The sequence below is a fragment of the Ictidomys tridecemlineatus genome, chromosome 1 (genome assembly GCF_052094955.1).
Source record: "Ictidomys tridecemlineatus isolate mIctTri1 chromosome 1, mIctTri1.hap1, whole genome shotgun sequence".
In the NCBI taxonomy this organism is placed as follows: domain Eukaryota; kingdom Metazoa; phylum Chordata; class Mammalia; order Rodentia; family Sciuridae; genus Ictidomys; species Ictidomys tridecemlineatus.
In genome coordinates, this window is record NC_135477.1 from 165,491,438 (window position 1) to 165,519,347 (window position 27,910).

The following is a 27,910-nucleotide window of genomic DNA, read 5'->3' on the forward strand; positions in this document are numbered from 1 at the left end:
TCTGCGTGCCTTTCTCCTCTGTGATAAATACCACATTGGCCAAGGTGAAGTTGTCAGTGAAGTTGTATATGCTGACCTACTTCTATAAAAGCAGGGGCATGCATAGAAACTATTAGGAGATTTTTCTCTTTAAACATATTTATAAGTCTTAAGCCACTGGGAAGAGAAATAGTTTATTCCTCTCTCAAATACCCCATTTCTGGACAATGTTAATAATTTTAGGATAGTGACCTCATACAATTCACATAGCCGACTGTCTGTAGAGTCTTAGACATCACTCAGCCATGACCTCACTTAGGGCAGAAGCAAGTCTAATAGCTGGATCAGACTGTGGTCTCAAGTCCAGTTTGGCTTATGCTGTTTTCCATCTTTTTCTATTAATATGTTTAATGAAAGGAGGTGTCTCATTTAGCCCCCATACTTTTAGTGATGGGGACATGGCACTGTGGGTCATTAGACAAAATGAGGTTTGAGTTCTGAGATAGATAAGGAACCCCAAACTCATCATTGGATCTAATTTGTTTGAACACTTTGGTTATTTTATTCCATCAAGCCAGTAATTTAGGGTTGAGCAGTCTGAAGATCTGACTCATTTTTGAAATAGCTTAAGTCCTTTTCCCTGGGGGAAGATCTCCTCTATAAGGGAACTTCAAAAAAAAAAACTCCAAGAAGGGGTGAAGATGTGCTGTGTGTCTGTTGGGGGTCTGGGGGGTAATCTGGCAGTGATGTCACCCATGGTTCTAAGGAGAAGGCTGAATTGATGTCCATATGATATGCAAGGCGCAGAAGAGCATGACCCTAATGGAAATGTCCTAATGTCAACAGGCAACGAGGACCAGCCACTTGTGTAAAATGGAAAAGGGAATCAGTGTCTTTGTCTCACTGTCCACTAAATTTCTTTTAGGAAGAAACCAAATAAACAAGACAAGACAAGGCTAAGAGTAATTTAAAGTGAGAAAATGCTACTACAAATGTTCGCCCTCTCCAGTCTTTTAAAATCTGAGGTGGTCAGAGGGAACATGGTGAGAACACTGGAATTAGAGCCCAAAAACAGAAGTACAGGTGTTGGTTCTGTCTGGGACCTAGCCTCCTTGTTCCTTCTATGCCTGGCGTCTGTGGCTCCATAATAAAGTAAAACACAGATTTTTTTTTTTTTTCAGAATATGTGATACACAATGAAATGTATACAGGAAGTGACCTCTAAATTATGATCAATTCTTTAAATGTGAATTACATGCAAATACACATTGCAAGATTATAGTGAACATCATTACCCCTTTGTAGATCAGAAAGTATGATGGGATTTCTCTGCAGCGTGGAAAAAAAAAATGGATCTTGAGTGTGCCAAAGTAAGCACTGAAAACCACAGGAGACCCTCAAACTCTCCTAGGCTGTGCTTTCCTCCTCTCAGGGAGTCTCTCTCTCCCCCTCTCCCTCTCTTAGCTCCTGTTTAGAGCAGGGGCAGGGTCTACTTAGCACTTAAAGGAACAACAGAAAACTTGAGCACATGACACCATCTCTTAATCTGTAACAATCCAGAAAACCTTAGTGTATATGGCCTCTGGTCCACTGGAAGTGGTGGGGGAATCTCAGGGACATTTGTTCTGAGAGACAGGAAACTTTATCCACTCTCTACACAGGCAGCTAGCTGAGAAAATGGCCCAGGAGTTAAGAAATTCATGTTGGCTGGGTTCCACGGCATGCGTTGGCAGTTGACTTGTTTTTTTTTTTTTCTTTCATTGAATATTTAAATAGAAAGCATCTTATCAGACTGCTTGTTTGATTTTTCTGATTCCCATTTTTAAAATGGGGAAACTGAGTCATGCAGGAGGTAAATAAGGTCTGTTCTCTTCCACAAGGAGAATTTCCAGTTCTCACTCTAGTTCTGACTTTATTTGACTCTAGTACTCAAAACTACCCACCTACGTCCCTTAATCTCAGCTTGCTAATGGATTTTAAAGCACAAAAACCAACCAACCTTTTCCCATAACTTGTTGGAAATCTTCATAGGGCCACATTGGGACTATTCATTGAGAATGGTAGTCCCTAAGGCCTCACAATATGGTAGCCCTGAACTCTGAGGAATCTGTGTACACACACCCTGAAATCATAAGTAAATTCTGTTCCAATCATTTGTCAGGATTTATAGATTCTACAGCCTCAGATTCAACCAATCACAATTCAAAACTATTTAAAAAAATGCATCTGTACTAAACATGTATGGACTTTCTTCCTGTTATTATTTCCTAAACAATATACTAAAACAACTTTTTGTACTATTAAGTAATCCACAGTTGATGTAAGATAAATGGGAGGATGTGTGTAAATTCTATGCAAATATTTTGCCATCTTATATAAGGGACTTGAGCATCCAAGGATTTGGGGTATCTGTGGGAGATCCTGGATCCAAACCCCCAAGGATTTCTTTACTTACACATCTATTTTGTTTTAGAGAAGAGTCCAAAGCTTTCCTGAGATCCTCATTGGAACAACTATCCCCAAAATACCTAAGAACTATTAGGTGTTCAGTAGGTCTTTAGAGACCTACTGTAGGAGTAGGTTTAAGGTACATCCCCTTGTGATGTGCTCTAACTGGATATATCTGTAGCCATCTGAAAGGCAATAAGGTTTAGTACATGCAAGGAGCTTTAAGTCAGAACTGACACTTCATCAGAGACCATGTGCTATCATGGAAAGAGACTTGACAGGGAACAGAGGATTCTGGGCACCGATCTGGGCCTCCCTTGCTTTGTCATTCACAGAAAGATGTTAATTCCCGCCTGCCTCTCCTTAAGCAGTTATTAAAAGAATCAAATGTGATAATATGGATGAAAGCACTCCAGAGAAATTGAAAGTACCCTGCAAAAGTATGATATTAACTGTGAGATATTAAAGTATCAAGTCATTTCACTAGTTGTCAACTGAGAAAAAGCTAAAAAAATGCAAGTTCTGTCAGGAAAACTTAGAAGCTTTGCTTTTTCTTTCCTTCAACAAGGTCCTTCCGCTGATACCTATGTGTAAGTTTTCTGACTTTAATGAGATTTGCTTGCAAATAGACCTTATAGGTTCAGATGGAGATCATTGCCAGTCTGGGAACTACTAAATAGAACATGTGGTTTCTTCTCTAATCAGGAGTATTCCTCTTTTATCTCTGCATTATCAGAGGTTCTTAAAGAATAGTCCAGGTCCAACAGCCTAAACATCATTTAGGAAGGTATCAGAAATGCAAATTCTCAAGCATCATGCAAGGTCAGCTTGAATCAGATTCTCTAGGAATGGGGTCCAGCACGTGTGCACTAATAAACCTTCCAAAGAATTCTGATGTTTTTAGTGTTCAAGTTTAAACCATTTTACAGAAGTGGTTATTCCATTAGAGGCCTCCTGGACTATTACTTTGACCATTCTTGAAAAAGAATGTTGGGTAGCCATAACCCAAAAGAGGACCTCACATCAGAATCTAATGGGCTATTATTAGCAAAGTTTGGGCTTGGACACCAATGTTGAAGAACAGGGTAGGTTCCAAATAAAATCCAATAAGCCTCTTCTGTATAAATGCCCCAGTGTTAAGATTGACAGGGCTAAGAAAGAAGAATATGACCTGTCTCAAGGAATGTAGCTCTCTCAAGGTTCAGAACTATAGCCACCTTGCAAAGGGCTTCTGTGTAAATTTCCTTTGCAAAAAGTCTCTTTCACTTCTCCCTGGCTTAACTTCTGACTTAGCTGGTATAAGCACATTTCAACCCCAGACAATTAACAAGCAGCCAGAGAGCAATAGCTACCCAAAGTTAAACCACATGGGTATAAAAGATCCATAGCCAGCTTTCTTCTCTGAGCTTTGAAGGAACATAATAATAAACATGGAAATAGTTAATGTTTCTTGAGCAATTATCATATTCCCAACTCTGAAGGGCTTTTTGCATGTCCGTGGTGCTTGAGTTTCTTGAGCTATTTACTGTACCAAGCCCTTTGCTGGACTTTGAAAATATAATTGTGAACAGGACAAGCTCCCTCTCTCAAGAAGCTCCTACTCCACCCTGGGGGAAATGAGAAGCAGTGAGGTGTGTTTTCAGGGTGAGGCGCCTAAGCTCAACTTCATCATATACATGGAGGTTTTTCATGGGAAGAAGTCCATAAATGCAGGCTTCTGGAGGATGAGAGGAATTAGTCACTGTTGCTTAGGGAAACTGAGACTCGGGTAGTTGGATTATTGTGGTTCAGATCACACAGCGAGCAAGAGGTTGTATTCCGATTTGAACATGAACCCATCCGATTCTAAAGCCCTTGCTTTTTAACCAAATTAAGTCGAGGGCAGAAAATGGATTTGATCAAGACTGTCAATTCCGATAAATTGATAGAGGCTTCCAAGAAAGCAGTGTTGAGGATCTTGCGGCCTCGCCTGGACTCAGCTGCATAGAATACCACGATCAATCAATGATGTCTGCCTCCAGTGCAGAAGAGGGGAGAATGTGTGTCACACATTTGCTGACCCTGCACTGCAGTCTCGCCTCCAGCACTTAGCACAAAGAGAGCCGGTGTGCAGAGCTGTTTCTTATTCATGTAAGATTGTCTCTGACTTCAAGGGCTGTGGAGCTCAACAGCATCAATGTCGGCTTATTCTATGTAAGTAGGAGGCAGCAAGTGGCAGCTCAGGATGTCACAGCCTGATGGAGCGGTCAGTAGGAAGGGGAAGAAAGTCTCGCTTAAAAAGCAAAAGACACTCATTGCATTGAACAGTGGAAAACGACGACAAATAGCGATTGATCTTGCTAATCCATGAAACTTCAAGATTTGTAGGCCAACTCAATTTTCATGTTTTTGCTTCTGTTACTTCCATCCACAAGAAAGGTGTTGACATGATAGAAAATGGCATTGTTTTGCAGTAAAGGGGTCCCCATATGCATTAGACATACCTGATGGCTCCTCTGTGGAGTAGTTGGGAAGCTGATGTTAATCAGAAAGATTGAGATGTTGGTTCTCGAAGGCAAAGATGATAGTAAGTTCTGGCTGATTTGTTTTGCACATGGTTTATTAATGTCAGTCAGATGGTTGGTGAGCTCCTTGAAGGTTAATCAGATATGGTTGTTTCCAAAGTTATGTTCATGAAACCAGTGCATGAATTGACAGCATACTAATAACAACGACTGGTCCTAAGAGTCAAAAGTAAAGCAAATGGGTATCACTGAGTCACACAGCTCTTGCAAATGGCTTCTGGGTAAACTTCCTTTGCAAAAAGTCTCTTTCACTTCTCCCTGACTCAACTTCTGACTTAGCTGGTATAAGCACATTTCAACCCCAGACACAATTAACAGGATATTTTACTAACTCACTTAGAGATGAAAAGGAGAAGATGAGCTCCCGCAAAGTTCCAATGTCAGAGCTGTTCCTTCCCAGGAAGACTGTGCTTATGAATGGTCATATCTCACTAACCATGACTGAGCAAGCCAACCTGTCCCCATTGTCAGGCTCACTTTGTAGGTCAGAGGGACTTTGAAGATGTGGTCCTCAGCAGTCCCCCACCCCAGGCCTGCTTTTCAGGCTCTTCCAAACTCCATCCAACTCTAGCCATCAAAGTTCAGCTTCTCAGGGGTCCTCCCTTCCGGCAAGGCATTCCCACCAGAGACGGAGGAGGGGCTTGCCACCTTGAGCCTTGTTGACTGATCTTACTTACGAAGACAAGAATAGACAGTACTAGGAATCAAAACGTTCCCCTGGTCAAGTAATGCTGATCAGTGCTGAGTTATCTGTACATTATAACATTTTAAACATTATCAGAAACTCAGCAAAAGGTGAAAACAATAACAGTAGTATATGTAGAAAAGACTGTGACACAGAGAAGATAAGGTCTTCACTGTTACTCAGCCTACAGGTTAGATAACCACAGGGAAAGCTCTGCAGATCGGCCTCTGGGTACAGGGATGTGCATCTCAGCATCTTCCAAGTGCCAGCTGTAACATTCTAGGGCTTAGTGGGAATTAGAATTCTGAGTTCAGTCAAGTTCAGTGCTACCAGCCTCTGCCGACTTCCTTTCAGCATCAAGGGCTGCACGGGCACTGCAGGTGATATGCTTCCCTCAGACTCTCTCTGATACCACTGCACTCACAGGGGAAGGGAGAATGGGACCAGAAAAACAAATTTACCGAGTAAGCTGTGTGCTGCAAGCAAAATACAAATGATTACAGGGTCTGAAAGAGAAAGAACTTGCATTTATTTACAAAAAAAGTCAGAGCAAACAAGATTTTGTGGCATTGCAGATCAGCCTCAAAAGAAAAAGGACTCAAACAGGGCAGAGTCAGGCTTCCATAGAGACATTTACAGAGCAAGTATTATGCACCAACTGATGTCCTGAACACTTTGAACCTAATAACTCATTTACTCCTCCATTCTTTTGAGACTGACTTTGATTGTTCCCATTCTGTACATGAGGAAGCCGAGGCTTAGTTTTGCTAAGGAACAGACAGAGGCTGGTACCACCAACAAAGCAAAAGCCAAGATTCAGCCCCCAACAACCTGGAGGCAGTGTGCGGTCACTTCATGCAGAGACTACTGACTCCCACATAGGGAAGGTCCCTGAGCTGAAACAAGGAAAGTCTGGCCCTGTGGAGTTGAGCTTTGTAGCCCTGGGGTAAGTCTTTATAGCTTCTGACCCTTTCTTATCCATGAAATAAGAACGTTAAATACTTGCTTCATTGTGCCGTTCTGATGATTCAGCAAAATGTCAGGTATAAAAAAAAATAGCTTTCAAATGATGAAAAGTTCTGTGTGGTTTTAAATAGTAAATGGAAGCAGAGGAGCATTATGAAGTGGTAAGGTACAGGCATCTTTAGGCCAGAGCGAGTGCCCAGTGTGCTCCATGAGTAAGTGCTATCTGAGGGATTCAGCTTAGTGTCTCTCCCCCACAGTTTCAGAGGTTCCCACCTGAAGTCTTTTTCCACCTCATCTCTTTCAATTATGCTGGTCCTTGAGTCTGTTCTCTCGGTGCACAGAGAGACAAGCCTAGCACATTTCCTTGTGCTTTGCTCTGTTGAAGCTCGCCCTAGAATCCCAGCCCAGGAGTCACCTCGATTTGAATTCACTGACAGCAATCGAAACAAAGGACTCAACCCTTAGTCCTCCGTATTAACATAGATGTTAGCATATTCGTTTCAGCTGAATTCGCTCATGTGGGCGTGAAGCCGAGGGTAAGTCAGATGGAAACATCTCTGCATAAAGAAATAGACTCATCTCAGCAAAGTCTATATGGAAAAAAATGTGTTAAGACATCTTACTAATATCAGGTCACACTGGGTCTTCAGATGGCACTCAGTGACCACAGGGCCTGGTGGGAGAGCTGAAGGGATACAAAATGGATAAACTCAAGGAATTGACAGGATACAATGGGCTGGGGTCAAAAGAACTGGGCTGAGAACCAGTTAAGTTGATTGGCCCAGGAAATGTCATCTCACATCTCTGGCTCTTGGCTTTCTCTAAATGGCACAATTGATAAAGATGCTGTATATAGCACCTATAATTCTGACATCCCAAAATTGCATGAGTTATTATTTTTAAGCAGAACTATAACTACGGCTATTCTTAGGCTTCCAACTAGAAGCCACACATGATTCTGCATTTCCTCCTAACTGCAGAGGTGGAATTTTCAGCTGTGCATTGCTCTCATCCCTGCTAGTAGCCAGAGGATACTGTTATAAAACAACAACTTTGCTACAGTAGCTGCTGCAGCAACAAAAACAATAGTGGTCATCAAGTGAGCCAGGAACCATGCACAGAACACATTTTTAAATCCATAAACTCACAGAGAAGCCTCCTCAGGTGGGTACTATTATGATTTTCACAATACTGAGGAGGAAGCAAAGGTTCCAGAGTTACTCATTAACTTGCCCAAGGGACAGGGTGGAGATTTGAACCCAGTTCATCCTCCATCTACCCCTGAGCTCATAGCCACTCAGGTCTCAATGTGACAGGCACCAGTAGAGACATGTGAACACAGGGCTCCAGGTAGCCTTTTGAAGCCAGATGCCTTCTTCACTTTAAAAAAAAATTATCTTTAATGATTTTTTTTTAAATTGGAATCAGAGACTTTCTTCTTCATGCAGAAGAAAGTCACTAACTCCAGATGAAAAGAATGAGACAAACAATCTGTTCCTAAAAGTGAATTCTAATGAGGCAAAAATGGACAGGTCTCCAGCGGAGGAGGGAGCGCCACATGGGAAAGAGGGGCTGCATGTGCCCCCCAGTCATCTGAAAGAGATTCCATATAGGAGCCCCTGACTTCTGCTGGACCTTGTTTAATGACTGTGACGGTGAAAAGGGTGCAGGGGAAAAGCACCCCAGAGAGGGGTCACAGATGGTAAAGCAGGCAAGTAAAGTCCATTTGTATGGATCAGGCTCACTCAGAAGGCATCATTTCCAAGGTAGCATGAAGTGCTATTCACAGAAAGATTCCTAAAACACAGCCCAGTCCTTAAGGGAAGAACTCACTGCAGAAGACCAAGCAAGGCCTGGCATTAAAGCAAGATGCTAAGTGCCATAATGAAAGTCTGAACAACTTTCTCTGGATGGAGAATGGAGGAAGGATCAGACACAATTAACTAACAGGCGGCAGAAAGTGCTAAGTGTGCTGATAGAAGTACAAGCTAGGAGCCTGGGAGCCCAGAGAGGGAAGGATTGATTCTGACTGGGTTGTCCCAGGAGAGGGGAGTTTAAGTGCAACCTTGAAGGATTGGAAGGAGTAGGTGCAGCAGTAATGAACCTCTCATCACAGGGGAAACAGTTGGCCTGTGTATGCTTTTCTGAAGGCAGGTGGCTACTGGTATGGAGTTAAAGTTCAGACTGACTTATCTGTTTATTTATTTATCTATTTATTTATTTGTTTTGGTACAAGGGATTGAGCTCAGGGGCACTTAACCACTGAGCCACATCCCCAGCACATTTTTTATTTTATTTTATTTTTTTTATTTTGAGACAGGGTCTCTCTAATTTGTATAGAGCCTCACTAAAGTTCTGAGACTGGCCTTGAACTTGCAATCCTCCTGCCTCCACCTCCCAACTGACCTGGTTTTGAGTCCCAGATCTGCCCTGTCACTAGGAGCTTAAGCCTTGATCTCTTCATTTGTAAACAGAGATCCTAGTGCCCTCTTCCTGGGATTGTTGTGGGGAATAAATATGTTAATGGTGCACTGCAAGTGTTTAGCAAATGCTCAATAAATTGGAAGCATTTAATATCTATATTATTATTAGTTCTGTGACCATTCTCTTAGTCCTCTGGGTGACATCTGAGGCCAACCAACCACTATTAGCTATTAGACAGCTTACAAAATTAACTAAAGGCAATGACATAATTATTTGCATTTGCCCTCTCCCCAGATCCTTGTATGTAAGCATCCTGACCTACTCTTGTGTTCTTTTGTTTGTTTGTTCTGGGTTTTTAAAAATTCATTCAATAGACTCTGTTATTGCTGGAGTTCCCCAATTTCCACTTCATGCCATAAAGTTCTACCTTGGAGGATGCACTCCTCATAGTATCTGCAGATCCAACAGGACACAGGACACACAGAAATGCCGTCCCCATAGTCAAGTTCTCCATTAGAGAGCTATCCAACGTTCCTGTCTCTTATTCAACACCATGCAGCTGAGAATCATCATGGGGCACTGGAACTAGAAGAAATTGCAGCCAGATCTTTTTTTTTACCAGTGAGGACCTTGAGGCTGGGAGACCAAGACCGGAAGGAACTTGTCAAGTTTGTAAAGAGCCACCCTCAAGGGTGGGCCTGGGCACTAGAACCCTGGAGGGGGGCTTTTCAGCCTCTTTCTGCCTTTGTTCTGCAGACTTGGCTTGTGATGAGGTCAGAGTGCTTTTCCTCCCTTCCGTCTCCGCTTCTCTGCATCTTTCCCCAGCTTTGGCAGAGGGAAAGCCAAGGCCCTCCTATCTTTATATGCAGTTCCTGCTTCCACGGGAGTCCACGGGATGCTTTTCACAGTGCCACATACCCGCCTGGGGCATTCAAAGCTTGGATCCCAGTTGACAGTCAGTGAAGTGCTATGGCTGGGAACACTTTAAACTGTCCTAGCCTCAGAGAAGGTGAGAAGAAGGCAGGTGGGAAGCAGCTGTGATGTCCTACACTGCAGAGGGTTGACAGAAGGAGAAGAAGACCTCAACAGTTTCCTTCTGCCCCCCTGAGACCAAAGACACAAACACTTTTCATCTCACTTGACAACTTCAGCTGTTTCCCAGAGACTAAGTAGAGAGGATTCTGAAGCTGTACCCGGGTTTCCTGTCGAAGAATGATGGGCTACAGCAGTGATCCGGCATGGATCACGGGAGCACACGGGAGCCCCCATGTGGGTGTGGGAGGAGTGGGTGTGGGCACGGTCCTTTCTGCTTTGAACTTTTGAAAACATCCTTGTCCTTCCAGACCCTCATCTTGGACATCCTCCCTGTTCTTCCTCTCAGGAAGGAATTGCTCTCTCCTCTGAATGTACAGAGCACCTTGTACTTCTACTGTGTAATTCATTTCGTTTTCTCTTAAAGAGCTCTTATTAATGGCTTCTGAACCTATCTTCCTCTCACATTAGAATGTGCCTCTTAAAGTCAAGATCCTGGTTTCTTCTTTTCCCCATAATGTATCACATAGGATATGCTGAATCAATCAGTGTTAATTACTCAGTGAATATATGATATTACTATATTGCAAGGTAATTTAGCCTGGTGGTAAGGACTCTGGTTGTAGAATTAGACACACATGGGTGTGGATTGTCACGCCACCATTATCAGTTCTGAAACTTCTAACCACTTCCCTCGTTTGTAAAATGGCATCTTCTAGGGGGCTGTCACAGAGATTAAAAGAGTTAAAGAATGCAAAATGTACAGTCCAGTTCCTAGCACCAAAAGGCTCAGGATATGCAAGGAGCTACTAATATTAGAATAATGAAAATAATAATGAATATTACCATCATTATTATTAGTTAACACTACTACCAGGTTCCCCAAATCCTCAATGAGCTCCCCTGTTTCCTTAGATATATGAGGGAGATATAAAATAAATATATATTGAAAAAAAAATAAAAGCCAAAAACTGAGTATGTGGATTGTTGCTCCAAACCACATGTGGTTTCTGTGAGCTGGAGTACACGTGAAATGTCTCTCCCTGAGACCCTCACCTAACAGTGGCCCTCTGGATCTGAGGCCCAGGATGACCAGAAAAGGTCAACTCAACACAGTGAGGAAAGAAGTCCAAGCATCCCACATCAGATCTTCAGAGTGAGGCTCCGCCTACTCATCCTCAAAACAATCCCCTGCTGCAAAGGGTCCCAAGAAATAAATTCACAAAGATTCCACAGCTCTCATACCATGCCCTGTACCATCCTTGCCTCCTCCTTACCTATCTTGGAAAAGGCACTGGGTGGGTGGCTGGGTGGGGAGTAGAAAGTCACCCTATAACCAACAGGTGGCCCCAGGTGGAGGTTAGATAGTAGCATGGCCATAGTAGTAGTGGTTTGGTGTGAGCGGTGGATCAATAACGGAATGTTTTGAGTGGGTCTAGAACCTTTGCAGGAAATCAAAACTTGAAATATCAACAGGTAGACTGTTAGTGCTAATACATTTCAGATCTGGAGATGACCACTATGGCCTAGTTCATGCCTGTCCCTTTACAAACAAAGCAACAAAGGCTCTTTGCTAAAGGAAGTAAAGGGTGCATTGGCTTGTGTATTCATTTACTTGTCATTCATTGTACCTCACAGTATTGAGGACTGTGCTCAGTATCATGCATGCTAAGGAAAAATAAAAGAGGCTCTATCCTCTGATGCCTTCAGCCATAGAGGGGGACAGATAACCAACAAATCAACTAATCACGAGTTTCAATAAAGTCTCTCGTAACCAACTTCTTTTCAACCAGCTCTTTGGAGGAACTGCATTCCCACTCTCTGCATCCTAACTGATGCCCCTGGGGATCTACAAGCTCCTGGCCTATAGCCTCTTCTCCCAGACCAGAATGGAGGCCCCCAAGTTGCCCACATCAATTTAGTTGGGGTGCAATAGGTATCAATTCTGTTTTGTTTCCAAACCTATTTCTATTTCTATATTTTCATTATACTTGAGAAACATAACTAAAAATCATGTAAACTGGCAACATAGGAGTGCAAAAAAACATTCTATTTCTTTAGAAGCAAATGAATCACTAAAATGTTGTAAATTTAGGTACAGATAAGACAACTATTAAAGTTTGAAGAAAAACACACCAAGAAATTCTGTACTTAGACTTACTTTTATAAGTGTCAAGTCCCAAGAGCATCAGAAGATGGATAAATACATTTGCACTTAGGTGATTTTAGCTGAAAAAAAAATTAACTGCCATGAATCATTTTTTTTGTGATTCTCCATTATTTTTATTTTTTCCAAGTAATCTAATTCTTGTCTCCATTGCATCAAATAAAAAAGGGCTTCCACTATAATTACCACTTTATGATAAAGTGCATGAGGGAAACAAACTAAATGCTGTAACAGAAAACAGCAGGATGACCTATTTGGTATGGAAAGAAGGGCAGAAGCCAGCCAAGCCCAAGTGGGGGAGCAGAATTCTAAGCAAAGGGAACAGGACCCAGGAGGACCTTGTTATGTTGGAGGAGCTGAAGCAGCAGATGAAGGAAAGGGAGATGATGGAGTTGTTTGAGTCAGCGGGGCTCCAAGCCCATCATCAGATGACTAGGTAGAGACCTGTGGACCACAGTATGAAGACAGAGTCCTTAGGGGAACTGTCAGGGGGTCTGACGTCTGCTTTCAGAACATTCTGGCTGCTTTGTGAATGGAAGGTGGAAAAGATAAAGTGGGCAAGGGCGAGACAGGGATAAAGTGATAGGGTCAATGACAAAATGCCCTCAGTCTAGATGATAAGCAGACACAGAGCATAGGCCAGGGTATAATGAGGATGAAAAGTGGGAACAGAGTCCCTGATTCCAGGATGTCATGGTCATTGAGACCCATGATGCTCAAGTCCCTTCTATAACATGGCACAGTGTTTGGATATAACCTACCTACCTCCCACCATGGGCTGTAAATCATCCCGAGATCATTCATACCCAACACAGTGTAAATGTGTAAATAGTAACTATTCTGCATCGTTTGGGAAATGATGACAAGAAAAAAAGTCTGTGCATGTTCAGAAGAGAAAAAAAAAATTAAAGGTATTTTCCATCCACATTTGACCAAATCTACAGCTGGATGCAGAACTCACGGATAGAGAGGGCCGAGTGTAGTACATAAATTTGTGATATCTTATAGAGAACTCATATCCATATTTCCTTTAGTCAACCCATTCATGTGACCAAACTTCCAGCCAAATGTATTTTAAGTATGTGTGTTCTGATAGGGAGAAAATTTCACCAGAAGTCAAGCAGCTTGGTTAAAAAAAAAAAAAAAAAGAAAGAAAGAAAGAAAAAGTTGTTCTGTTCTAGTTTGATATTTATTGACTGTGCTCTAAGAGCAAGCTGTTTCACCCTTGGAAACTCCAAGGTTCAGCCCACCTCAGATTTGGATTGTGCAGTTTAACTAAAATGATGGCTTGTGCGTACACTACACTTGACAGTGAATCCAGGAGTCTGGTGATCTTATTTCCTCCTTTACTCCTCACTGCACGTAAGGTAAGTATTATCACCCTACCTTCACACCCGAGCAAGCCAACTTGCACACCTCCAGCAGTTGCTGAATACTGCTCTCCCTGCCAGAGCTACGCTCTGAGACCTTAAAAACTAATTGGAACCAGCCCTTCCCTAAAGGCATTCACAGTCTGACAAAGAACACAGACATAAAAATGCTAAATTATGGAATATTGAGCAAGATAATTGCTAAGAGAGAAAGTGCATTGGAACCACAGAGAAGAAACTTAATAATTTTTTCCTTTGGGAAGGGTTGGTAGGTTGTCCCACTGGAATCCGACTCTGGCTGGGTCTTGAAGGATGTGTAGAAGTTTTCCAGGCATGAAGGGGCATTTTTAGGAGTGAATGCGGAGGCAGGGCAACCTGGAAGGAAATGGTTTACTGAGTGCCTCAATATGGATGGGGCCTCTCGGTGTCTGGTGGACTGAGCAGAATGAGACTGGAGAGGTGAACTGGGGCCAGGAGGCTCTGCCCCACGGAGCTCTCAGTGGGTGACTTATACAAATGCAGGAAACAGCACATTTGCTCCACTTTCAGGCTTTCCTCAAATGCTCTCACCAGTTCCACGCTGCATATGTGCCTGTGTTTCTGGCTCCTCTTTCCTTGTTCACTGTTTTCCCCAGAATTAATTTAAATTTCAGCCCTGTCCCCTCACGCCCTCCCGGAGCTCTTCATTTTAGTGAGGGCATTCAAAGAAAACACTCCAGGACGGAAGAAATACTTTTCTTCTCAGAATTTCTCCCAGAATTCAAGGACCCCACACTGATTTTTAGGAAGCACCATTTCCGGATATGTTTTGAAAAACTTTGAGAAGTAATTCAAATGTTGGCACAGAGAGAAATGGACACCAGGACATGCAGAGCAGCTGGGCTTTTGCTAAGGAGTTCCGGTTGGTGGAAAGGTGGCAGACCAAAGTGCCAGCACCAGGGCTGGGCAGCCTGGGCTCCCCCCGAATGCATGCTTCAACCCCTGCTCTAAAAGTGGTAAGGGAGAAAAATGGTACAGCTAGACGCAGCACTTCCACACCAACCAGGAAATAAAATCCAAAAAGGGAAATGGACTCTTCTAAAGTCATGGAGAGAAGAAGAAGCTTGCTGGCTCATTCACTTGTTCATTGCACTCCACAAGTGTGATTTGGTGCCTCCCATATGCCAAGTGCTGTACTAGACGCTAGGACTCTTAACAGTAAATAAAATAGACATAATCCTTGCCCTAAAGGGGAGATAAGATTAAGCAGATAAAAAAGAAATCAAGCAGAATAGAGATAGAGATAAGCTACGATCAAAAGAAACCAGAGACTGTGATGGAGAATAAAAGGGTGAGTTGTGTACTTCAGAGAGGGGGCCTCTCTGAAGAGGGAGCATTTAAGCTGAGACCTGAAGAATGAGAACAGTCAGCAATTGAAAGAGTGCTACAAGTGCTTTCAAGGGGAGAACAGCTTGTACACAATTCCCAGGGCAGGAAAATTTGGACCGTCCTGCAAGGTAGGAGAAAGACTGGGTGTAAAGGCCAGGCTGAAGGTGTGTGGAGAGCAGATGTGGCAGGAGAGACAGGCAGGGGTCAGAGCTCACAGCCTCAGATTCCAAAGTGCCTGTAATTATTGATAGATTCTTGGTTGTTCTTGACATCCCTGTCAGAAAGGAAAGTCATGTTCATAGCAGGACTCCACTGGTCAAGCATTAGTTCTAAATGCCATGTTCTCAGCATGCATGGCTGAGACCACGGATTAAGATTGGAAAGAGAAATGATTTCAGCTTCTCTTCTGGATCCACCCCTCCATTTGATTAGTGTTCTGGAAATCCGTCAAGGGCAGGGGTCAGATGTGAACTCATACACAGAGGAAGGAGGATTTGGTTTCTGGTGATGTCATTTGGTTTTAGAGACCCGGGACCTCTTGTCTTTGGTAGCCTTGTGTCTTCATTATCGTTCTTTCACCCTCCTCAGCAGATGCACCCTAGATGGAAGATGAATTTTGCTGTAGGGCCTCCTTGGGCTGTCCTTGTGGATTTCAGTAAACTTTTGCCTTGATTGACAGATGCTGATCAAATTCAGGGGTGCGCACGCACTGTAGGCTTGCCGCTTGGGTTAGGAAAAGCCATTTGCAAGTATGATTTTCAGAGGGAAAGAATAGCAAATAAGAAACGAAAGATTCTTCTTTCTCCCACTCACTCAGGAAACCAGAATTAAGATAGCCAAAGGGAGAGTCTGGCTTCACTTAATGAATGATTTACCTGGTGTTCCCGTCGTAATGGTTCTTTAATGAACCCATGAGAGTTGCTTTGTGATCTGGGGGCAGAACCAGAGGAAGGAGGAGCTCTGAAGCTGATCTTCCCACAACTCCTTTACCTTAGCAAATGTCCTTGCTTTTAGTCCTTCTGTTCTGGCTGATACCTGTGTCAGTTCCCAGAGACTACACAGGAGGCTGAGCTAGATGGATTTGATCCTCCTCAGGACTCTTCAAGGAATTCTGCTGCCTACCCACAAATGCGGCTGCGTGGGCCTTCACCTCAGTATGGACTGCAGTCTCAACCTTGACCCCTGAGCTCAACCCAAGAATGAGCCTTGTGGACACCAGGCTCAAATCCACACCCTCTTCTTATTGCAAACAGAGCTCCTCACGCCACCTCCCCAAGGAGCCCCTGACCTAGCAGTCCTAACTGGACACCACACTTTGGCCCTGAGGGTCCAGCCACAGTGTGGTGAGCTCTATGGTATGAGTCTACTTTTTGAATAAACTTCTGAAAACACATTTCCTATCATGACAGGGCATCCTTTGCCATCTCTTTAGAGTGGCCTTCAGCCGTGGGCAGTATCCCAACATCTTCTAGTTCAAAGCTGGCCTGGGCTCAGGGGAGGAATCCTGGAAATGAGAACATCACATATGGTTGTCCTTGTGTCTGCGGTTGGATTGAGCTGTGGTTTGGATGTAAGGTGTCCCCCAGATCTCTGTTAATGCAAGAGTATTCAGAGGAGCAGTGATTAGATAGGGAGAGCTGTAACCTAATCAGTCCATCCTCGTTTGAATGGACTGACTAGCTGGTAAGCTGTAGGCAGGAGGCGAGGGGAGGTGAGTCACTGGGGATGTGCCCTGGAAGGGTCTCCTCTTCCCCTGTCCCTCTCCCTCTCTCCCACCCCCTCTCTCCTGCCTGACCCTGCCATAAAAAGAGCCGTTTTCCCCTGCTGGGCCCCTTCCCCCATGATGCTCTGCCTCACCTTGGGCCTAGAGTAATGGAGTTGGCCATCTATGGACTGAAGCCTCTGAAACTATAAGCCCCAAATAATCTTTTCCTCCTCTAAAAGTTAGACACTAACTAAAACACTCTGAGAGCTTCAAGCTCTCATAGGCTCTTGTTCAGAGGCCCACTGGTAGAAGCCATTGAGACTTCAACCACTGGTTGTTTCAGGGTTCCTTTCCCTGGACCTCCTCATGTTATGACCAAAGAGAGAAACCACAGGAGAACCAGGAGATATGGCAAAGGAAAGGGTTCAGACCTGTCTCTGTCATTCCCCAGCTGCTTTCCCATCTATATGGGCTCAAGGATCACTGTGCCTGCCCTAATTACCTTCCTGGGTATTCACAGGAGAAAATGAATGTGAGAAAATTACTCACCCACTATCCTATGAGTCATTATTACCTTTACCAAATTGTTAGCATTTCCTCTTTCTTGCTATCCAGTATTAGACTAGCAGATAGCAGGAATTCCCAAACTATGTCCCACAGGCCAATTCAGCCTAATCCTATTTTTGTAAATAAAATTTTATTGAAACCCAGAACACACTGATTTGTTTACCTATTGTCTTTGGATGTTTTTGTGCAGCAGGAGCAATTGCAACAGAGACTATATAACCCCCAGAATCTAAAATATTGACTCTTTGGCTCTTTATGGGAAATGTTCACCAATGCCTAGCATAGAAGGTGAAAGTGATGCCTCTCAAGTTGGAATTCTTGTGTTTGGACTCTTAATCTTCTGCTTAAACTATGTGATCTTGGGCAAGTTAATTAGCCTCGGGCTTCTATCTATAAAATGGGGTAATAATGATATCCCTACACCACTCTGCTGAATGAGTATTAAGTCAGTAATTAATATAAAGAGCTTTGCATGGTGCCTGCTGAATGGTAAGCACCAGTGCTGGCTGTTATTATCCAGGGGATGAAAGCTCTGTTTTGAGCCAATAGACATTCAGGGGACCAGGTAGAATGGGTCACAGCATAGGTCATAGAGGGAGACACACCTGGATCCCTGTCTCAGCTCTGTCATTTACCATGGGAATGACTCATGGAAGATTAATTGATTTCCCTGAACTTCAGCTTTTGAACAGGGAACAGATAAGAGGACAAGGCAAGGAATAAATGATAAAGTGCATGTGAAATGACTGAAATGGTATTTGGCACATAGTAAACATTTGATAGGTGATATACCAATAATAATAAGTAAAAATGCCATTTTCCCAAGCAGTGCCGGCCATCTAGAACACATGGTGGCTAGAAGTCCCCAGTGCACCAGCGCCACTTGAGTAGGGGGCTCTTCTTGCAGCTGGTGATACACTGGACACCAGGTCCTGCACATTCCAAATACATACAAATTATATAAGGTATAAAGTGGAGTTGGTCAGATAGCTGACTAGTAGGAAAATTTTTTTGTAGGCTGATGGTTCCTTTAGAAGAGACTTTTGAATTCTTATGTTTGAGTTTAATGATAGTCAAGGAAGATGATGTGCATAGTTGTATCATTATATGAACTCTGTCTGGAAGATCCTCTTCACATATTAGTATGTGAATATAAGTGATGCTCAGCAGTTGGCCATGCAGGGTGAAAATGATATCTGAAGGGTTGAATTATGTAATGGGATATGAACCTTCTTGCCTAGAGAGCGTGGTTGAGGGGATGGTGTGTTGTGGGTGCTGCATTAAGGTTGGCTGGGCTTCATTCCCAGCCTCAGAGCACATCTCTCATCATCTGTTGGCCTATGTTAAGAGGGAGTGACCACATGAGTGAGTGACCTATGCACAGGGGATATTGCATATCTCCCAGACCCATGGATATGAAATGATTTGTCTCACTTAGAAAGATGTAAAACAAGGAACAACAACAAGAATTTTTGTTTATTTCTTTACCAAGCTCTATATGAGATAAATCACCTTCTATGTATCAAGAAAAATAATAGACTCAGAAGGCCTCTATCTTCAAAGGAGCTTACATCTCAGTTGTGGGTAAAAATATTTAAGTACACAAAATTATTTTATATTATAAAACAAATGAGTCTAATCATGGAAGAAATACCATGGAAGAAATATGGGCTTCATTGTCAACAATAGCATCTGTGGATTAATATAGATAATGAATACAGGTAAATGATTTGCATTTAGTCCTTCTTTTATTCACATACTGGTGATACCCTGAAGAAACTGTCCATGAATTCCTAAATGCTAGATAGATTCCCAGAGCTCCCACATTTTCTGTCTTCTCTAAGGTCCACTTTTTGTAGCTGAGACTCCCTCATAGCCTGCAAACAAATGTCATCCTTAGTCATCCTCCATTGATTTCTGTTCTTGAAATCAAAGAACTCAGCCATAAAACAGGTGTGTTAGAGATTGACAGATAGACAGACAGACACACACACACACACACACACACACAGAGACACACACACACACACAAGAGATTAACAGATGCACACTTCTATGGACATTGAAAAGCAGGATAGAGACCCTTAGTTCACAGCTAGGACTGGGAAGGCACAAGGACCTTCACAGAAGGTGGCATTTAAGCAGGACCTTTAGAGAGCAGAACAGACTTGGAAAGGAAGAAGACAGGAGACAGGAAGGGGGGGCAGGAGGGAGCAAGAGCATTAGTGCCAGGCCAGAGCCTAAAGCCTAGAAACATCCAAGGACCAGCAGCATCTACCCTGGAACCCAGTGAACTCACTGAGCCCCGTATGTTGGTAGTTCCATCACACTTGAGAAGAAAATGTTCTCCTTCTCATTTTCCTATTTATCTCATTGAGCCAGAATAGCCTCTCTCTCCACTGTGTCTCTTAGCCATTGACTTGAGCTCCACAAGGACCCAAGCCACACCTGGAGCACTATATGCCCAGAGCAGCATTGATTTTACCCAGAGAGTTACAGGACCGCTTTCTTTTCCTCTTCATCTCTACTGCTTTCCTTCTTTCCCCCTGTCCTATGTGGACCTGGGTCTTTTTGTCTTTTGTTTCTCAAGCTCATCAGTCCTGAGCCCTGTAATTCCTGCTACCCGAAACTCTGGCCCTTTGCCTGGACATACACTTTGAAAGGCTTATTTCTCAACTCAAATATGAGTGCCACAGAGAAGGACTCCTAGAGTAGCCAGACTCCCTCACATCACCTAACTTTATTTTCTTTGTAGTACTTGGAGCATCCAACATGATCTTGTTTATTAATATGTCATCTTGACCCCTTCTAGAACCTAAACTCCATGACAGCAGGGACTTTTCTCATTCAGCACTGTATCTCCATGGCAGCTGCTTCCTATCTAACCTATACTACATCTGTTGGGTGGATGGATGGGTGGATGGATGGATGGGTGGATAAAGAAGAATGGCAAGAAGAAAGAGCAAATTTTCATCTGAACTCATTAGAATTACACATTCCTAATGAGTTCAAAAAGTTCTATTAGAGATGTTTCAGGAAGGAAGGGCCCAAGGAAGGAGAGAAGGGCTAGTTTAAGATGAGCCCCATTGTATAGATGGAGCAGATGCAGCTCGGTGGGGGAAAGGGGCTTGTTCACCAAAGCAGATTTGCTTCTTAGCAGTTTCTTCTCCAGAACCATGTCAGGCACTGAGGAGTTTGCAGCAGCTCAAACCACAGTCCGTCTGCTTGCCCTTCCTCCACGCCTTTGGCTTCACATATGTCAGCCCCCAAAGTGAGCCTAAATTCCAGACCAGTGAACCTAGCGGTGTGCTCATTCTTAGCCTCGAACACAATGTCACATCTCGTTGACTTTCAGTGCTTGGTAATTAATATCCCTGTTTAATAATAAATACACAAATCAGGGCAGGAGAGGATGGCTCCTCTTCTGCATCTCCCTTGTAGCCATTTCCCAGCTGGTCTCTAGAGCCCAGGGGATGATGAGAAGTCCCAGGAAAGTGGAGATGAATCCAAAAGCCAAAGGGAACTGCAACACAGGCATGTGACTTGGCAGCTCAGCTTCTCCAGTCCTGTCCAAGTCCTAGGCAATCTGGTACCCATGTGTCCCCTGTGCTATGCCACACTGCTTGCACCAGGTGTGCATTAGTTGCTCTAATGTTCTCTTCTTTCCCAGCTCACGCAGTATACCTTCAGATCAACTGGTCCCTCTATCTGGATACAGACGTGAAGTGCTGAGCACCATGCTTGGACTGTAGCAGTCACTCAGTAAACACTGGCTGCAACAGCAACTGTAACCATTTGTTGACCCCCTTGTTAGTCCATCAAATTACCCTTTATTTCCTTGGTGTCCAACTTACTGAACTCACATGCAAGCTCCGTAAAGGCAGAGAACGTGTCTGTCTTGTGTCATTGCAGTATCCCAATTCTCTGGCAATATTAATTTCTGGCACCCCAGTAAATATTTGTTGAATTTATTAAATGAGTGATAAGATTTTTATCTAGAGAATGCCAGAGAAGCTCTGGACATGTCTCAGGATCCTAAATGAATATGACACGGTTTAGAAGGAATGGGGACAATTTGTATCTATCATGGTAATTGTTTTCATGTCAGCATTGTAGCAAGGATGCAAGAGGGTATAATAAAAAGGAGATGGAAGGGCACTCTTCTTCTTTCCTACATGTCGGAAATAAAGCACATTTTGGGTCAAAACATTAGAGTCGGAGGATCAACTTCCACCACTCAGCATAGAATCATTCAGGGAGAGATACGAGGGTCTAAAAGTCGCCCATCCATACACGCTTACTCGGTCCCTCCCCCGGTGAAGCCGTCCCACCACTTCATTATCTACTATTTACCACGAGGCTGACACATTTCCAGGGACTGAAGCCAGGAGCTGAGGAGACAGGTCGGTGTGAGAGCCTTTAAATGAAGTGACAAAAAAAAGGAGTTGCTAATACCAGGAGTTCCCTCCCTGGGAGGGAGCTGTCAAGGCTGGTGCCCAGGGCTGTGAGATTTATTGATACTAAGTGGATGGTGCCTTAACCAGGAGTGATCATCAAAGATGTCCGAGTGCACTGAGGGTGGAATTGGATGCCTGCTCCATGCAGGGGGCGGGGGGGTTCCCTGCCCTTCAGCTCCTGCCCTCGTGCCTCCCCAAGAGGGAATTCCTGGCCTCATTTTTTACTTGCGCTGATTGTTGGACACATTCTGCTACAGAATCTCTTGGAGGCAGGGACCTTGGGACCTGACACTCTGGCAGGATTCCCTGAATATGTGCATCTTTTTTTTTTTTTTCCTTTCTCTACCAGCTCTTTGCTATCGCCGTTCCTTATCCCTGGACTTCTTTTCATGAGCCAGTAACTGCACTCAACACCCTCTCCTGACTGGCTCCTGCTTAGCTAGCTCCTGTTGAAGCTGGTCCTTCCTCTTGGAAGCCTTCTTTGAGGTCCCCAAAGGCTATGGCTAGGTGTCCTGTCTGAACCCAGAACTGATCCCTGCTAAGGAACTTGGACTGAATTCCACTCATCAGGATGGTTGTTAGTATCTCCCGCTGTCAAGGTGACAGTTCTTGAGGTCGGGCCTTGCCTGCTTCACCAATGCATCCCCCTTTGTCTGACACAGTGTCTGACCTAGTTAGGTGCTGGGTATGGAGTGGTAGTGGAATGGGTTCATGGACTCATAGGTAAACAAAGGAAAAGATAGATGTGTATATATGAGCTCTTCCCAGGGAAGGAGGGAGACATCAGACCTCAACCAGGTTCGTTTATTTGTTGGTTTTAATATGTGCACCTCATGGATCGTGATGTGGCGATGCCTCTTTAACTGGCAGCGGAGGAAGCAGCAAGCTACATGAGAGGGTTTTCCAGAAACCAGAGCAGAGACTGCTTCCCTCCAGCCTTGTGGAAGGAGAAGGCAAAGTATCACCCACATCAAAGTTCAAGTTCCACAGCTGGCATGGTGGTGTTCAGATTTTGGCTTTGCTTTGCCCGTCCTGGGTCTTGTTTCCCCAGTTTATAACCAGCATCATGGGATGGGCAGAGTTAACAAAAGCAAACATCCATGCACCACCTGTGGCACTCCTTGCTCGATATCAGCTCCTATAGCACCTGTCAGAAGATGCTGGAGACACCACTGCCTTCCTAAGCAGAGGATCCCACACGTGGTTCAGCCTACGCTGAACCAGCCTCAACATGAGGATACCGTGACTTGGCCAGTACACCACAGGGTTCTGGTTCTGCTCTTGAACATTCCCACTTCTTCCTCCACTACTTGCCCTGTCGGACCATGCATTCTCCACCCCTGGTTCCCTTTCTGATGTGCCTCATTTTGACTCCTCTGTACTAAGTAACTAAGTTCACATGGCTGGTTGGGAACCGTACCATAAATAAAACCCATCTAGATTTCGTGCTAGGATTTTTGTCACAACAGAATCCAACAGCTCAGAGCCTTCATTACTTTTTACAATGGAAAAAGTGCACCTGAGGTTGCTAAAAGTTGGGCCAGCAAATAGCTAAAATGCTGTTGAATCAGTAAACATTTTCCAGTCAATTAGGCTAGACTCTAGACTGTTGGAGCCTGGAGGGTGTCAAAAGTTGCAGGAGTCTAAACCTTTGTTTTTCAGATGAAAAGAATCCCAGGAGAGTGCGGGGATTTGCTCTGCAGTGATTAAGACAAAAGGAGAATCCTCCAGGACTCCCGACATCTAGTCTAGTACTTTTTTCCTACAGTACCATGTTATCTTTTCTGATTGCATATTTATTACGACACATTCAATGAAGTGCCTGACAAATGGTAATTGTATTTCCCAACCCTTACCTAAAGACTGTGCTTGGGCCTTGGGCTTGCAGAGTCTCTCTCTCTCTCTCTCTCTCTCTCTCAGCTGAAATGAGGAGACAGCTTGAAGGTCAAATGCTCAGAAACTCTGGGAGCCAGGACCTACTCAGGTGCAAATCCAGGTCAGGTTAGCCCCAAGCCATGCTCTTTTAGGGAGAAGCAGGAAAATTCACCTTAGCTTAAAAAGGACAAAGCAGAAAAGAGATTTGTAGAAGGGAAAAACAGGGAGATGATATGAGATGAAACAATATATAATAAAATCCTTTCCTTCTGTGTGTCTGAAAATGTGATCATGTCTGTCTGCTCCTGTTTCTTCCACCCTCGTCCCACCTTTTCCTCCTCTACTTATAAAGTCCTAGCAAGAATCACCAGCCAAGCGGGCCCCAGAGGCCTCATTTGAAGACAAGTAGGTGACATGAGGGGACAGATCTGGAACATCAGGCTTATATCCCACAGGACGATATTTTGCTGCAGCAAAGGCAGAGAAGGGATCCTAAAATACCATGCACAGGGTATGATATTTTAAAAGGGTTTATGGTCTCCCTGTGCCCACTTACCCCTGTAAGATGGATGGTGCATTTAAAAAAGTCTATATTTAACATGGGAGGATAATATACAGGACTTGTTTCCTGGTACAGAATCCATATTTATGGAAATCTTGATTCTAGTAATTACAATAGACATTTAAAGATAGCACCTACTGTGGATTGCGAGCAGTGCCCTCTTTATGGTGAAGGAGAAATCAGTGTGAGGGGTAGAGGATACATAGCTACCTTAGAAGAAAGCTACCCAGACCAGGAGAAGGGAGTCCAGAGGCCCCAACAGTCTCCTCTGTGTGAGTCCAACTTTTCCATCAGCCACTGGGGTCATGTGACCTTCTCATCAAGAATTCATCATTCATTTATTCTTCAAACATTATATTAAGCACATACCATTTTCCCAGTGCACGACACCAGCCTTGGGGCACAAGCAAGATCCTTATTTTCAGGGAATTTGCATTTGCCCAAGCCACCACAGATAGATAGATGATAGAGAGATATATATGTAAACTCAGAAAAATATTTTAGATAATAATGATTAAAGTATGGGAAATAAGACAAAGTGATATGATGGAGACAAATAGTAGTGAGGGGTGAGGGAAGGAAGATCAGCTCACTGTTTTGAAGAGGTGATGAAGGAAGGGCTATTCAAGGAAGTGAGACAAGAGCTGAGGTACAATTGCTGCAAAGGTGTGGTCTCTGCAAGGAGATTGGGGAACAGCATTGCAGGCAGGAAGGGAACAGCATGCACAGTGTCTTGGCAGAACGAACTCAGACCCCCCAGAAGAAGAGAGTAGAGGCCATGTGGACAGAGCAGGCAACAGAAGAAGGATGTGTAATGTAGGAAAGTTCAGTGGGATAAGTTATTCAAGCTGCATATCATGGTCAGATATATGAGGATTGTTTTTTCCCCCTGTGCAATGAGAAATATCAAAACTCTTTGAGATTTTGCATAAGGAAGTGAAACAATGTATTTTGTTTTGTTTTAATTAATGTTTCTAGGTGGAGAATGGATCTCATTGCTAAATATCAAATATCATAAAGCTTGAGGCCATGAATACACCTTCACATATCAGGAGAGCTATAGATTGGATTAAAAGCAAGTATTCTGTGAGGTTGTGGCTTCAAAGAGCAGTCTGTCAGTGGCCAGGCACCTGAAGAGGTAGTGAGTCCCCAGAAACTGGAAGTATGCAAGCAGATGTTACTGATGGCTGCTGGTTTCCTGTAAATGGCATGCATGCTCATTTTCAGTAGGAGTTGGACAGATGACTCAGGTGGCTGAGTTGGCATCTCTTAAGAAACATTGATCTTTCAAGTCCACTATCTGTAGGGACTTACTGAGAACTCACAAAAGACCATTTGGCCCCAAGGCTAACTGCATTCTTTATCGCAACATGACCCAAAGGATCTTCAAAACCTCACTAAAAGTATGAGCCAAAAAGAGATCCTAGAGGCAAATCAATTTGGTAAACTCTAGATTAAAGTTGAACAGAACACCTCACAATCCTTTATGTAGCTAGTGTGCATATGAAACTCCAAGACAGGGACAGGGCCACAATATTTCCCAATTTATTTGACCAAACAAGACTTTTCTTGTTCAGAGATTCTCGTCTTGTGGAACTAATGTTTCATGGGACACTCTTGGAGACCCCATGTTAAAGGTCATATTGTGTCATGAGCAGGTGATGTGGTAGGAAACAAAGGATCTAAGAGCATTAACTTTTTATCTTAAAAGAAAAAATAATACCTGATAATATCCAAGTTATAAGGTTGTAATGAGGGTTAAAAGCCCAATATATGTGAAAGGAGTGCAGAATACTCTTATTGTGATGAAGAAGCTGATGTTCCTCACTATTCACATTGGGAGGGTAATTTTCAGGCACTGGGGATAACTTTTGGTTTGGTCCCCTTATAGGGGCAAAGACTGTGAACTCTATCCCATATCAGATAGTAAAATCGGGTTTAGGAACTGACTGACGAGAGTTCAATCCCGGGCCCTTGGTCTTATTAGCATTATATTCTAACCAGCAATGTCATTAACCACAAACCAGGACTGGTAACCGTGCTGGGATCCTACAAAGTGGATCCTGGGGGGATGTTCACACAGCTAAGCTATTTCTATGTCTGAGACACTGGGGGGCCTGAAAATCAGCCAACAGGAGTACAAACACCAAATGAGATCAACAGAGAAGTGTACACGGAGAGCCACAGGCCAGGCTGGGAAAATCAACACTTGTCTCCTTAAACATCTATCAACAGCAACAGCCAGGAGAGATTCCTTCTTCCTACAGCCTTTTTCTTTAAATATTTTGCCTGGTAGTGACGATCAATGAAAATGTAAAGATTGCTGCATGAAGAGTCAAGAGATCTGCCCGACTCAGATTTGCACTAGATGTGCTACTTGAATGTAACCATTAGCTTTCTGATCCTTGGTTTCCCCCTTTAAAAACATGACCCAATCATCCCTTTCTTGCATTAACAGGGCCATTATAGTGACAAAGTGAGATGACATAGTAAATAAAACACTTCGTATACATGATTACTATAGTTAGTAACCATGATAACATCCAGCACGTAATAGGCACTGGATTTAGACAGATGGCTGGGAGATTAGACAGATGAATGGGTGAACAGGAGGGAGAGATGGACAGGTGAATAGATTGGTGTATTTCGGACATGGGTGGATGGATTGGTTTGATGGATGGGTGGATGGCTAGATAATAGATGGTAGACAGGTGATGGGTTGGATGGATTTGTTTTTCAGCTCTCTGACAACTGGTTTACAGCATCTCCTATCCATCCATTAATCCTTCTCTCTTTCTCTTCTAGTCTGTTCCCAGTTCTCCAAAGGAGTCTACGCCATCTTTGGGTTCTATGAACGAAGGACTGTCAATATGTTAACCTCCTTTTGCGGGGCCCTCCACGTGTGCTTCATTACGCCGAGCTTTCCTGTGGACACATCCAATCAGTTTGTCCTCCAGCTGCGCCCTGAACTGCAGGATGCCCTCATCAGCATCATTGACCATTACAAGTGGCAGAAATTTGTCTACATTTATGATGCCGACCGGGGTAAGCCAAGGATTAGGGAAGGAGGCTGTTAAGCGATGGAGAGAAAATGATCAGCTAGAGTAAGAATAACGCCACCCTGTCCCCTTGAAAAACACATGGACATGATCCAAAATGCTTTCCTTCTGTGGACGGGTGTATCAGTAGCTAATCTCTAACCCACATTGTGGAAACACACTCTTTGGGAGAGTAATCCTCTTAACACACCAGTCCCTCTGTTGCTCACCAGACTCCTGGGTTCTCTCCCCTCTGTGCCTTAGTTTTAAGACTACATAATGTGGATAAAATTCTCTGTCTCATTGCCTCATCTCTATAATAAAGGCAAAAGGTCTCTGCTTCATAAACGTGCAAATGAGATAATGACTAGGAAGCGCTTGTTTGGTGCCTATGACCTGATAAATTCTCAAAAATCTCCATATATTTTACCTTCTATCATCATCATCATCATCATCATCATCATCCCTCTCAGAGCTTTGTAATTTCTGCCTCCTTTGAATTTTACATCACACTTTCCAAATCAGTGTCTTCTACATTTTCTTCCCCATGCCTTTGCTCATGCTACTCCCTGTCTGGAACGCACTTCCTTCTCACATCTACCTAGTAAATCCCTCCCCTCTTTTACAGCATGCTCAAACCCCACTTTCTCTAGTCCCTGGGCTTCTGAGTGGGATCTCTTTTCTTTGCTCTGGCCTGGGTGCT

The 27,910-nt window shown here is 43.6% G+C and overlaps 1 protein-coding gene across 4 annotated transcripts in view; it reads left to right on the plus strand.

The window, feature by feature from the left end:
• The window catches only part of Gria1 (glutamate ionotropic receptor AMPA type subunit 1), a 297,496-nt gene that overhangs the window by 126,982 nt on the left and 142,604 nt on the right, over positions 1–27,910 (plus strand). For all 4 annotated transcript variants that reach the window (XR_013439535.1, XM_021726494.3, XM_021726493.3 and 1 more), the window contains one exon: positions 26,975–27,214. Coding sequence is in view for 3 of the 4 variants with exons in the window: in XM_021726494.3 (XP_021582169.1) it covers positions 26,975–27,214 (240 nt within the window). In the remaining variant the exon portion in view is untranslated. The remainder of the gene's footprint in view (positions 1–26,974; positions 27,215–27,910) is intronic.